The following is a 14,678-nucleotide window of genomic DNA, read 5'->3' as shown; positions in this document are numbered from 1 at the left end:
TGACAAAATATTTTATTAATAATTTGTGTCCTATCATAAATGAATGGATAACTGTGGGCTGGGCCTTTCTACATGATTGTGCTCTAGCTATGTTATATCAAGGATAATTTTGGGCTTGAATTTCTTTCAAAAAACTATATATGTCAATACATACATTTTAACATTTATAATTTCCAAACCTTAAAAAAAACATTTATAATTTCCTGTAATAATGTGCAAGGGAGGATGAGATCGTTACTACATACCCTTGATTTAATCTCGTAAACGGAGAGGTCAATTAATGCATAGTAATTACATATATTAATTTAGGAAAATACATATATACATGCATGGTTTAGCGATATCATTGACATAATTAAAATACGCATGAGAAAAAAATGATCATGTGCCACACAGACACAGCTGCACCACTCAAAACTATTAACATCTATTTATATGTAGTATGTAATATTGACATACTTCATTTCTATACAATCGATTCAAAAATTCTCATCTCTAAAATAAGAATGCAAAGCTCTAGGCTAATAGCAATCTACATTTTCTTCCTCGCCTTACCATTTTCTCTCACGGCCGCAAGTCCTCCACCTGATCCGGTGCACTGCATTAAGGCCACATCAGATTGCACAGTTACAAATGGGTACGGTGCATTTCCTGATAGGTCGACGTGTCATGCCAGCCAGGTTGTCTACCCATCCTCAGAGAATGAGTTACTTCGCATCGTGGCCAAGGCAACCGCTTCTAAGAAGAAGATGAAAGTCGTCACGAGATTCTCTCACAGCATTCCCAAACTGACATGTCCTGGTGGGTCCGATGGGATCCTAATCAGCACACGGTAAGTTTTGACTCCTCCAATTTATCCTAATTAAACTTGTAAACTTTAGATATACAGAAACCTGAAAACTATTCATTTGAAATGTATCTGTTTAAACACAGAAATCTTAACCGGGTGGTCAGCTTGGATATGAAAACAATGCGTATAACAGTCGAAAGCGGCATGAATCTCAAGGATTTGATCCAGGCTGCTTCTAAGGCCAACTTAGCGCTCCCCTATGTGCCATACTGGTGGGGGTTGACAATTGGCGGATTGTTGTCGACTGGGGCCCACGGGAGCTCGCTCTGGGGAAAGGGAAGTGCAGTGCATGAGTACGTGACAGGGATGAGACTGGTCACACCAGCACCTGCCGCTCAACATTACACGGCAATCAGAGTGCTGGAAATTGACGATGCTGACCTGGATGCGGCAAAAGTGTCACTTGGTGTTCTTGGGGTAATCTCTCAGGTGCGTCTTAATTGTACACATTTGAGGATAATACATATTCAGAAACGACCCCACAAGGCACAACATGCATTTCAAGTTTTTGCCAGACTAAGAAAAAGTTGAATTTTGCAATAAACCACAGGAAGTTTTGTTCATGTTAATTTCACATGGCAATATTTCTTTATTAAACCACAGGAAGAAATGAACAGTCCCAATTGAAAATTTGTCCATAGAAGCCTTTGCCTTCTTTATTACCCATTTTTTTTTCATGTTAATTTCACATGTGGAACGGTTTAAAACCAAGAGGCAAAATTGCTCTTTTATTTTAAAAAGATTTGCAAAATTATCAGAATATGATGATTAACCTCACATAAACAAAGGATATTTCTTTCACCTCTTTTTTTTTTTTTTAGAGTAAGGACACGAACATGTAATGGTGGCGGAACCCAAGAAAAAAAAAGAAACACACAAAATAAAATGAAATTAGTTAAATAATATATTTATATACTAAATTGTGCCAAAATGATGAAAAATTGTGATCATCTTAGAAAAAAGATGACGGATTGTCTAACACAATCTCATCAAATGTCACTATTTTTAATGTTTCTAATTTTCAGGTCACATTACAATTGCAACCAATGTTCAAGCGCTCGCTAACCTACTCCACAAGAAATGACTCTGACTTGGCAGAGCAGGTTGTCATTTTCGGGCTGCGACATGAGTTTGCTGATATTGCCTGGTATCCAGGCCACAACAGGGTCATGTACCGTCTTGATGACCGCGTACCAGTGAATGTATCAGGTGATGGAGTGTATGATTTCATTGGGTTCCGACCCACTCCATCGGCAGCTACGTTGGCTAATAGATTAGAAGGTAGACACATTCATGCATGTACTCTAACATTTGAAATTTTGATTAATCTGATTATAAGATACTAATTAAACAAAACATGTTAGATCTATGTAAATTCCTAATTAGGAATGTTTTTATACTTCTTCCATGGAAGGAATTAAGTAAAAACATTTTTCACCACAAGTTGATTTTCCAATGTCATAAATAGGTCCTAATTAACAGCTGCATTTTCAGCTTTTTGGGAGCCCAAATTTGAACTATAAGCTGTACAAGTATGGAACAAGTACATCGATCTTTTCCGCTACATGTGCGTGGTTGTCATTTACCTCTACTGAACTAAGTGCAGAAATTATTATTATTGATCAGCTTTAATAATTTTACCTATATTATGATTCATAAAATATATTATTTGTGGTTGTTCTTTTTATGGATTTTTAGATTTATATAGTGATACTATATTGGTAACAACTAACGAGACTGATAAATACATATACCAATTGTATGTGTTAATTAAGACTTATAACAAGATAACGAATATTATGGTTTTGATAGTTTGTTGAAAATATTTATTGATATCTTAATTAGTTAGGCCTTAAAAATTACTGAATTGCAGAGGAATCCTCAGAGGCAAGGAGAGATGCTGATGCAAAATGCCTCGCATCAGAGTTGAACAACTTGGCCTTCTCACTTGCCCATTACGGTCTGACGAACAATGGCCTTCTTTTTACGGGCTACCCTGTTATAGGTTATCAGAACAAAATGCAAGCATCAGGGAGTTGTGCATTTGGGCCTGAGGAATCAAGGCGACTTTCTTGCCCATGGGACCCACGAATCAAGGCGACTTTCTTGCACCAGACTGCTGTCAGCATCCCACTAAACAGAGTAAAAGAGTTTATTTTGGATGTGCAGAAGCTGAGGAATCTTAACCCCAAAGCATTTTGTGGTTTCGATATCTATAATGGCATTTTGATGCGATATGTTAAAGCATCATCGGCATATTTGGGGAAGCCATTTGACATGCTAGATTTTGACATCACTTACTACAGGTAATGTTATATTTGGATAACTATACATATTTGTCAGCATTAATTACACAGTGCAGCTGTTTATAAATGATACCACATAAATGTGCGTCATATAAGTAGCTAAATGCCTAAATAGCTAATTAATATGGTATGTGGCGTAGATTAAAAATTTCTAATTTATAGGTTTTTCCATATACAACTATATTATAATTGTTCAATGGAGAGAATCTTTTTTTAATGTATATCAGTACATGTACAGAATGGCCTTTATACAATGAAGGGTTTCAATATAATAACATAACCGAATATGTAACAAACTCTAAGCAAAAGCTATCTATATACAGCATACGCTATGTATCTCCTTTCTATTTCTATCAATGTACAAAAGAAATTTATTGACTAATATAGGCGCTCCCTATCAGCAGTGGATTTACTGCGCTTTTGTACACCAATTTCTAAGGTTCAATTTCTAGATAAACACAAACAACGAAAAAGATCATAACCATATCTATAAGTAACTATATTTCTTTCTAATTTGGGACAAACTTCGTTGGTTAATTAATTATTTCTTAGTTCAATTCCATATTTTGGTTTTTGTAAGAAACATGTGTTGAACATTATTTGCCTCTTAAATTAATCAGGAATTACAACCCTAATACACCAAGATTAAATGAAGATTTCATCGAAGAGCTCGAGCAGATGGCTCTTTTCAAGTACAATGGGTTACCCCACTGGGGCAAGAACCGCAATCTGGCATTCAATAGCGTCATCAGGAAATATGCAAATAGTCAGTATTTTCTCAAAGTGAAGGAGCAGTATGATCCGGATGGCTTGTTCTCTAGCGAGTGGTCTGATAAAATTCTAGGTCTAGCTGGGAGTGTAATTGTGTTGAAGGAAAGGTGTGCACTTGAAGGACTTTGTGTTTGCTCTGAGGATTTGCATTGTGCACCCGATAAGGGGTACTTTTGTAGACCCGGTAAGATTTATAGGGATGCAAGGGTGTGCAGCTATATCAGGAACTAGCTGTTGAAGGAATCACATGCATATGCTGATATGCACATAACAATAAATAATAGGTTATTCTTTGTCTCTCTGTTTTTTTTTTTTTGAAAAATTGTCTTAGGATATATGATGAAAATGAGTCCTTAGTTAATTATGTTCTTTGTTGTGTATATATTGGTGTTTAAGCTGGAGCAAATTAAAAAGATAATTACTTTCCAGATAATATCGTACGTTGTTAATATATATCTTTTCTATATATGTGAAAACTTTACAATTGACAAAATGATAAATAATGTTTTATGAACCGATAAAGTCTGTGATAACAACTGTTATCTGCTATTCACAATGGAAAACACTTAACAGCTAGTATGAATCTATTTATATACTTGAAACTAGTAAATAACATCTCCAAATAAAATGTATATTGAGGAAGGCTTCTCTATAAGTTAATTTTCATTTAGACTAATGAGATAGCAGAGTACCATTAGCTACTCTGTTTCCAGCAAAAAGAATGACAAACTTAAGGTCATGTTTGGTTGCCGCGTAAATTTAGGGAGTACTAAGTTGCCAACTCCATTATTTATCCATCCTACATCTCGTTTGGAAATTTAGGTTATGACTTAAATTAATTCGCCGAGAGGATAGAGAAATTGAGATACGAATCTCTCTTAATTGTATTACATGGTCGAATAAGTTAATCTACCCGAAGAGCTGCCAAGGCCGGGGGGCACAATAAAGAAGTGTGCAAATTTTACCACGTCTGAGTTAACATTGGAAAAAAAATGCATTTATAGTCTGATAGAGTCACTTTTTATTGGACCATGTAATAAAAGACCCGAAGGTTATTCCAGTTTTATCTACCTCTTGATGTTTTTAATTCTGAATTTCAACATGATTTGAGGATATCTTGTTTATGGGACGTTTTACCAGAAAGCATGAACTCTTTTTAATGTTCGGATCCTCAAAAATACAATATTCTCCATTGTTACTTAGCATATGCGTTGTACCGGTTTAACTTATTACCAACACCCGTAAATTATATTACAAAATTCATTGCTCAATTTATTGAAGTACAATGGTTTGTTCACACAAAAGTACATAAATTAAGATCAAATGGAGTTTGACATGATATGCATGACCCAACAACCTTTGCTACAATTATGCTAGCATGATTTGCAGAGGTTCCAACTAATCCTATCTCTTTCTTAAATAAATCTGAGATTTGGACTAGATCGAATTCACATTAGTGCAAACCCTGTCATCTTTGGAAACCTTACCACGATCTGCAATAGTATCTTACATAAATTTGAGATATGAACTAGATCGAATTAATTCTCATGAGTGCAAACCCTGGCATCTTTGTAAACCTTACCAGCCCTGCATTAGTACCCCTTATCAGGAGCACAATGCACATGTTCTGAGCAAATGCAAAGGCCTTCAAGAGCACAACCTGCCTTCTTAACAATCACACTGCCATCTAGCCCTAGAATTTGGTCTGACCACTCGCTTGAGAACAACGCATCGGGGTCGTACCTGTCCTTCACCTCGAGAAAAGCTTTACCATTATTGTATTTTTTCATCACCTCCTCAAATGCTAGGTTGCGGTTTTTACCCCAATGGGGAAGCCCGTTGTATTTAAACAATTCCATCTGCTCGATCTCCTCAATGAAATCCTCATATAATCTTGGAGTCATTGGGTCTCGACTCCTGGAAAAAAAGAGAGAGTAACTTGTAATTTCAACAACAATAATTAATTATAATTTGGTTTGTTGACCATACACTAGACAAGAAGCTTATGAGTCTTATGTCGAACATACCTAATCTCTAACTTACCCACATAGAATCAATTGTTAAATCTATGTTTTTGACAATCTGTAATTGTTAGCAGAAATTTCTTAAGTTAATTATGCAACCACAAGCTTTTTACGTGAATAAAAAAATCATACCTGTAATAAGTGATGTCGAAGTCGACCGTATCCGACTGTTTCCCCAAGTATGCCGATGAGGCCTTGACATACCGCATCAGTATCCCATTATAGACCTCCAAGCCACAAAAAGCACTCGGTTTAAGATCCCTCAACTTCTGTACATCCAATATAAACTCCTTTACTTTATCCAATGCAATGCTGACCGCTGTCTGGTGGAAGAAGGTTCCCTTAATTATCCTGGGGTCCCATGGGCATGCTGTCAGGAGGCCATCTTCTGATCCAAAGGCACATCCACCAGAAGCCTGAATTTTGTCCTGATAGCCTATCACTGGGTAGCCTGTGAAAAGAAGGCCGTCGTTGTTCAGACCGTAGGCTGCAAGTGCAAGGGCGGATGCGGTCACTTGTGAATCCGCACATTTGCCATCCGCATTTTTGGTTGCTTCTGCGGTGTCCTCTACATTTGTATATATTCATCAACATTTGAATGAGATAAGGAAAAATAATCTCTAATTTAATAACTTTCCTTAAAATTCCGTTTATCAAACTAACATTTTTGAAATGGCTTTTCTTGCTGAGGATTGAAGTTAATTCCTTAAAATTCCGTTTATCAAACTAACATTTTTGAAATGGCTTTTCTTGCTGAGGATTGAAGTTAATTGTTAATTGTATTTATGATCTAATTAATAAATATGAGCGTGTACCAGCAGAACGGGTAATCTGTATAGCCAAGGATGGAGTCGATCGGAACCCGATGTAGTCATAGGTACCATTACCAGATGTATTTACTGGCACACGATCATCTTTTCGGTACAGAACCTTCCTGTGGCGAGGATACCATGCCATGTCCGCAAACTCGTGTTGGTACCCAAAGTTGACAGCCTGTTCTGCCAAGTCTTCATCACTGCACGTCACGTGAGCGAACGCTTAAACATTGGTTGCAGCTGTAGAGTGACCTGAAAGAGAAATAAAGAATAATGCTATTTATTGAAGAAGGTTAATTTGTTCTTTATAATTTGGTTATAAATTCAATACTTGTATGAAAGGCTATTGTTAATTAATTTGGTGAGAAATTGCTCATCGCATTGCTGCGATTTTAGCTGCAAATTGGTAATTTTCAAGACCTATATATTTATCTTAAGGTAAATTACTAATTAAATAATTATTATCAGGTAGCTTTTATATATAGTATATATGTTTTATTTAAGATTGTGTTGGGAATCCAATAAACAAGAAAAATACCATATATATAAAACATAATGACATACATAAAAGGCTAGAGTTATTGGATGGTTTCCGAGTTGGTAAAATACATGGGAAAAAAATATTTTTAATTCTTCATCATTTTAAATTGTTTATAGCTAGCGTTGAGATTTGGTTCGATATACCCCATCTAATTAATTTTCACATGCGTTATGCGTAACGCTGTAGAGAGCTGTAGAGAGTTTGGCTAGACTCTTTGACATCTCTATTATTTTTTATTAAAGAAACCCCTTGATCAAGGTTGGTGCTTCCACATGACATGCATGTACATATTTATGATAATTAATTTGAGTATTTCAATGGTGTTTTCTTATAAATCTTTTATGGTGTTCTCTACCATCATCATCATCATCATTGATTTTTTCATATTTAAAATTAATTTAAAGCAATTGATTTGATAAAAAAGATCTTTGTTAACTTTAATTTATTTTGCAGAAATTTTCCAGCTCAGCCTCATGTTAACTGATCAGTTTCACACGTGAATGAAATTATTGTGGTTTGCTGTAGCGATATTATAATGCTTAGCCGAGCATTGATTGGGCTGTGGATGGGGGAGTTTACATCTGGACCCGATTGAATAAACAAATGAAGAAAGTTTAAACAAACATAAGCTATCCAATTATTATTATTCAACCCTACTGACTGGCAAACATCTTTGGTTCAAATTCCACACCACGTGTGCATTTTTTATTGGACATGAACCTTTTGAATGTATTTTCTTGTTTATACTCTATGCCACGTATAGGCATTATTCATTTTTTATTTATATTTAAGTTTTATTAATTAATAATTAAATATTTATATCTAAAATTTCATATAACTCAATTATCCGACCATTATTCGTTTTATATCCGTATTCGAATATGTATCTGTGAACTATCCGTTCCGTATCCGTATCCGTTTAAGGCGGATTTGATTTTGAATTTTGATATCCGTTTGCTATCCATATCCGTATTCGTATCCGCTCATTATCTGTTTGCTGATCAGCATTATCCGCTCCGTTTTCACCCTTATGAATCATGCATTCATTTTTTAATTTTCTAATTCTAAAAATTCTAAAACTTATATATCTAAGTAAAAAATTTAGATGTGATATATATATTATTATGAATACATAAGTTGAAAAAATTATCGTTCGAAATTATCCATATCAGTGATTTTTTATAATTTTTTAATAACAATTCAAAATAAAATTGTGTCACAATCTTTTATATATGTATAAAAAATTAAAATAGATCTTATTTGTAACGGAATTATTTGTCTACTTAAGCTCTAAATTGTAAGTTATTAAAACTTAAAAAATGAAGATAATGGAGATACAGACAAAAATACAACATTTGAAACGTTATCAACTTTCAATTAATTAATATATTGCACACTGCATATATCTAACAAAATAATGTATTAAAAATTCCTCGTCGTGAGCTCAAGTACTTAAAAAGTAAAAACTCGTGATCCATGCCTAGACTATACATTAATTATTATTGATACATACCTGAGAGATAACCCCAAGAACACCAAGGGACACCTTAGCCGCATCAATGTAAGCCAACTGCAAACTATTCAATGCAATCAAGCATAAATAAAAAAAATCACAAAAATGTAAGCCAACTGCAAACTATTCATATATGCCAGCGCTACCAGTAATGGCAATAGAAAATTCTAAATCCAGACACAACCCACCATGAGCTCCACGTTTACACAATAATATGTATTACATTCTCTAACAATCCATTATAAGAAGACATCAAGAGAAGAAGTTCATAACAATCATATCTCCAAAATAAATTCCAAGTTTTATTATATCATAATCACCAAATAAGATGATGAAAAGCCCAACACTAACAAAAACTATTCAACTCCTTGTATCAATCCATGTACTCTTCTTCTTCCTCCCCTACCTTGCCATTGCGAGCCCCCCGCCTAGTACAGTTCAGTGCACAACCGGCACATACAATTGCATTGTCACAAATGCATACGGGGCATTTCCCGATCGCTCCACGTGTCATGCTCTCAGTGTCATGTACCCTTCCTCTGAACAACAACTCCTGGAAATTGTCGCGAATGCTACCGCCTCCAAGACCAAAATGAAGGTCGCAACGCGATTTTCTAACAGCATCCCAAAGTTGACATGTCCAGGCGGATCTAATGGGTTAATAATAAGCACAGTTAATCTTAACCGTGTGGTAAACATAGACAACGATACAATGAAAATAACAGTCGAAAGCGGGACAACGCTGAAGGCATTAATCGAGGCGGCGGCCAAGGCTAACCTAGCACTTCCCTATGTACCGTATTGGTATGGTCTGACAATCGGTGGGTTGCTGTCGACTGGAGCACATGGGAGCTCACTTCAGGAGAAGGGAAGCGCAGTCCACGAGTACGTGACCGAGATGAGGCTAGTCACACCTGCACCGGCCGACCAGAGTTATGCGAGAATTAGGGTGTTAAAGGCCGGCGACCCGGATCTTGATGCGGCTAAGGTGTCCCTTGGTGTTCTTGGGGTTATCTCTCAGGTATATATGTATGAATAATTAATAATGTATAGTCTATGCATGGATCACGAGCTTTTATACTTTAAGTACAAGCTCACGACGAGGAATTTTTAATACATTATTTTGTTAGATATATGTAGTGCAATATATTAATTAATTGAAAATTGATAACGTTTCAAATGTTGTATTTTTCTCTGTATCTCCATTATCTTCATTTTTAAAGTTTTAATAACTTACAAGTTAGTGCTCAAATATCAAAATAAATCCGTTACCTATTTTATTTTTTGTATGCATATGTAAAGATGATGACACAATTTTATTTTGAATTGTTATTAAGAATTTATAAAAAAAAAAATACTGATATGGATAATTTCTGAATGATAATTTTTTCAACTTATATATTCATATAAAAACAAAATCGAAAAGAAAATTTTATGGACATATATGTAGATGAAATAATATATATATCTCATCTAAATTTTTTACTTTGACATATAAGTTTCAGAATTTTTAGTATTAGAAAATTTAAAAGTGAATGCATGATTGATATGGAAACACAAAAATAAAAAATATTTTAACATTTCTCATAAACTTAGTTATTACATATTAGCATTATATATAATAATAAAAGTTAACAAAGATCTTTTTATCAAATCAATTGCTTTAAATTAATTTTAAATATGAAAAAAAAAACAATGATGATGATGATGGTAGAGAACACCACAAAAAATTTATAAGAAAACACCATAGAAAAACTCAAATTAATTATCATAAATATGTACATGCATGTCATGTGGAAGCACCAACCTGGATCAAATAAAAAATAATAGAGAAGTCAAAGAGTCCAGCCAAGCTCTCTACAGCGTTACGCATAACGCATGTGAAAAATTAACTAGATGGGGTATATCGAACCAAACCTCAACGCTAGCCATAAACAATTTAAAAATGATGAAGAATTAAAAATATTTTTTTCCCATGTATTTTACCAACTCGGAAACCATCCAAAAACTCTAGCCTTTTATGTATGTCATTATGTTTTATATGGTGCCCCCAAGATATATATATGATGAAATTTCAATGATATTTTTCTTGTTTATTGGATTCCCAACACAATCTTAAATAAAACATACTATAAAAACTAGCTGATAATAATTATTCAATTAGTAATTTACCTTAAGATAATTATATAGGTCTTGAAAATTACCAATTTGCAGCCAAAATCGCAGAAATGCGATGAGCAATTTCTCACCAAATTAATTAACAAGAACCTTTCATACAAGTATTGAATAACCAAATTATAAAGAACAAACCTTCTTCAATAAATAGCATTATTCTTTATTTCTCTTTCAGGTCACTCTACAGCTGCAACCAATGTTTAAGCGTTCGCTCACCTTTGTGACATGCAGTGATGAAGACTTGGCAGAACAGGCTGTCAACTTTGGGTACCAACACGAGTTTGCGGACATGGCATGGTATCCTGGCCACAGGGAGGTTCTGTACCGAAAAGATGATCGTGTCCCAGTAAATACATCTGGTAATGGTACCTATGACTTCATCGGGTTCCGGTCGACTCCAACCTTGGCTATACAGACCATCCGTTCTGCTGGTACATGCTCCTACCATGCTTTTCAAAAAAAAAGAAAAAAAAGAGAAGCCATTTCAAAAATGTCAGTTTGATCATAAACGGAATTTTAAGGGAAGTTATTAATGTAGAGATTATTTTTCCTTTGGATTGCTGGCAACTATATATAGATTTCAGATAGCATTTTCTTCACGGCCTCTGTCAAAATAAACTATTAGCTTATAGAGGCAAAAATATTTTATCAACTATGCAAGTATTAGTAGTAAATTAAACACAAAATAAACAAGGATTTTTTGTGCCAAGGAGTTGTGCTAGGCAAGTAGTCAGTGTATTTTTCAGGTCCCATCCCCAGAAAGACTTTGATCTTTTCCGTAATTAGCGTTAACTATATTATGTAACTTCACAAAAGAAAAAGGCTTAAAATTAAGATCTCATTCAAATGTTGATGAATATATACAAATGTAGAGGACACCGTGGAAGCAGCCAAAAATGCGGATGGCAAGTGTGCGGATTCACAAGTGACCGCATCCACCCTTGCACTTGCAGCCTACGGTCTGAACAACGATGGCCTTCTTTTCACAGGCTACCCAGTGATAGGATATCAGGACAAAATTCAGGCTTCTGGTGGATGTGCCTTTGGATCAGAAGATGGCCTCCTGACAGCATGCCCATGGGACCCCAGGATTAAGGGAACCTTTTTCCACCAGACAGCGGTCAGCATTGCATTGGATAAAGTAAAGGAGTTTATACTGGATGTACAGAAGTTGAGGGATCTTAAACCGAGTGCTTTTTGTGGCTTGGAGGTCTATAATGGGATACTGATGCGGTATGTCAAGGCCTCATCGGCATACTTGGGGAAACAGTCGGATATGGTCGACTTCGACATTACTTATTACAGGTATGATTTAAAAAGCTTGTGGTTGCATAATTAACTTAAGAAATTTCTGCTAACAATTACAGATTGTCAAAAACATAGATTTAACAATTGATTCTATGTGGGTAAGTTAGAGATTAGAAGATACTGGATGGATACTTGGATAGGGTATATATGTTCGACGTAAGACTCATAATCTTCCTGTCTAGCTAGTGCATGGTCAACAAACCAAATTATAATTTATTATTGTTGCTGAAATTACAAGTTACTCTTCTTCTTTTTTCCAGGAGCCGAGACCCAATGACTCCAAGATTATATGAGGATTTCATTGAGGAGATCGAGCAGATGGCATTGTTTAAATACAACGGGCTTCCCCATTGGGGTAAAAACCGCAACCTGGCATTTAAGGAGGTGATGAAAAAATACAATAATGGTAAAGCTTTTCTCGAGGCGAAGGACAGGTACGACCCAGATGGGTTGTTCTCAAGCGAGTGGTCGGACCAAATTCTAGAGCTAGATGGCAGTGTGATTGTTAAGAAGGCAGGTTGTGCTCTTGAAGGCCTTTGCATTTGCTCAGAACATGTGCATTGTGCTCCTGATAAGGGGTACTATTGCAGGGCTGGTAAGGTTTACAAAGATGCCAGGGTTTGCACTCATGAGAATTAATTCATTCTAGTTCATATCTCAGATTTATGTAAGATACTATTGCAGAGCTGGTAAGGTTTCCAAAGATGACAGGGTTTGCACTAATGTGAATTCAATCTAGTCCAAATCTCAGATTTATTTAAGAAAGAGATAGGATTAGTTGGAACCTCTGCAAATCATGCTAGCATAATTGTAGCAAAGGTTGTTGGGTCATGCATATCATGTCAAACTCCATTTGATCTTAATTTATGTACTTTTGTGTGAACAAACCATTGTACTTCAATAAATTGAGCAATGAATTTTGTAATCTAATTTACGGATGCTGGTAATAAGTTAAACCGGTACAACGCATATGCTAAGTAACAATGGAGAATATGGTATTGTTGAGGATCCGAACATTAAAAAGAGTTCATGCTTTCTGGTAAAACGTCCCATAAACAAGATATCCTCAAATCATGTCGAAATTCAGAATTAAAAACATCAAGAGGTAGATATAAAACTTGGGTAACCTTCAGGTCTTTTATTACATGGTCCAATAAAAAGTGACTCTATCAGACTATAAATGCATTTTTTCCAATGTTAACTCAGACGTGGTAAAATTTGCACACTTCTTTATTCGGCCCCCGGCCTTGGCAGCTCTTCGGGCAGATTAACTTATTGGACCATGTAATACAATTAAGAGAGATTCATATCTCAATTTCTCTATCCTCTCGGCGAATTAATTTAAGTCATAACCTAAATTTCCAAACGAGATGTAGGATGAATAAATAATGGAGTTGGCAACTTAGTACTCCCTAAATTTACGCGGCAACCAAACATGACCTTAAGTTTGTCATTCTTTTTCCTGGAAACAGAGTAGCTAATGGTACTCTGTTATCTCATTAGTCTAAATGAAAATTAACTTATAGAAAAGCCTTCCTCAATATACATTTTATTTGGAGATGTTATTTACTAGTTTCAAGTATTTAAATAGATTCATACTGGCTGTTAAGTGTTTTCCATTGTGAATAGCAGATAACAGTTGTTATCACAGACTTTATCGGTTCATAAAACATTATTTATCATTTTGTCAATTGTAAAGTTTTCACATATATAGAAAAGATATATATTAACAACGTACGATATTACCTGGAAAGTAATTATCTTTATAATTTGCTCCAGCTTAAACACCAATATATACACAACAAAGAACATAATTAACTAAGGACTCATTTTCATCATATATCCTAAGACAATTTTTCAAAAAAAAAAAAAGAAGAGAGAGAGACAAAGAATAACCTATTATTTATTGTTATGTGCATATGCATGTGATTCCTTCAACAGCTAGTTCCTGATATTGCTGCACACCCTTGCATCCCTATAAATCTTACCGGGTCTACAAAACTGTAACAAAAGTACACCTTATCGGGTGCACAATGCAAATCCTCAGAGCAAACACAAAGTCCTTCAAGTGCACACCTTTCCTTAGATGGTCCGGATCTAAACTCAAAATTTGGGTAAGATTATGGGGTCAATGATATCATTTTATTTGTTTACTCGACATGTTCTGTATGAGATAAGATAAGTATAGGTAATTTTTTTTTATTAATTTATAGGGTATATATATGAGTAAGAAAATTTGATAGTTAGTTTATTAGGAAAGAATATGGGTAAAAACTATTTTGTACCTGATACCTATAGGATAATTGATAAATATGAAATTATATAAGATAATATTTGTTAGGTACATATTTTTTTATTATTATTAGATTAATTTA

The 14,678-nt window shown here is 34.9% G+C and overlaps 3 protein-coding genes across 3 annotated transcripts; 2 read left to right on the top strand and 1 right to left on the bottom strand.

Annotated features, from left to right (window-relative positions):
* Nucleotides 1–749: 749 nt before the first annotated feature.
* Nucleotides 750–4,213, top strand: LOC144572676 (putative L-gulonolactone oxidase 6). Its single transcript, XM_078322339.1, has 5 exons — nt 750–832; nt 934–1,279; nt 1,876–2,131; nt 2,724–3,156; nt 3,777–4,213. The coding sequence occupies exons 1-5, from the start codon at nt 750–752 to the stop codon at nt 4,156–4,158; spliced, it is 1,500 nt and encodes a 499-aa protein (XP_078178465.1). The 3' UTR covers nt 4,159–4,213.
* A 1,252-nt stretch (nt 4,214–5,465) lies between these two features.
* LOC144572218 (putative truncated L-gulonolactone oxidase 7, mitochondrial) lies at nt 5,466–9,334 on the bottom strand. The gene is given in 6 exon segments (XM_078321688.1): nt 5,466–5,844; nt 6,084–6,519; nt 6,767–6,979; nt 6,982–7,018; nt 8,821–8,884; nt 9,207–9,334. Coding segments are annotated over 6 exon segments (1,257 nt in total).
* Nucleotides 9,332–13,009, top strand: LOC144572586 (L-gulonolactone oxidase 2-like). Its single transcript, XM_078322214.1, has 4 exons — nt 9,332–9,841; nt 11,171–11,426; nt 11,868–12,300; nt 12,564–13,009. Exons 1-4 carry the CDS (start codon nt 9,347–9,349, stop codon nt 12,940–12,942), a joined length of 1,563 nt encoding a protein of 520 aa, XP_078178340.1. The 5' UTR covers nt 9,332–9,346; the 3' UTR covers nt 12,943–13,009.
* Nucleotides 13,010–14,678: the final 1,669 nt, after the last annotated feature.

Source organism: Carex rostrata, chromosome 20 (assembly GCF_964058835.1).
Source record: "Carex rostrata chromosome 20, lpCarRost1.2, whole genome shotgun sequence".
Lineage (NCBI taxonomy): Eukaryota > Viridiplantae > Streptophyta > Magnoliopsida > Poales > Cyperaceae > Carex > Carex rostrata.
This window is presented reverse-complemented; position numbering and strand designations above follow the sequence as displayed.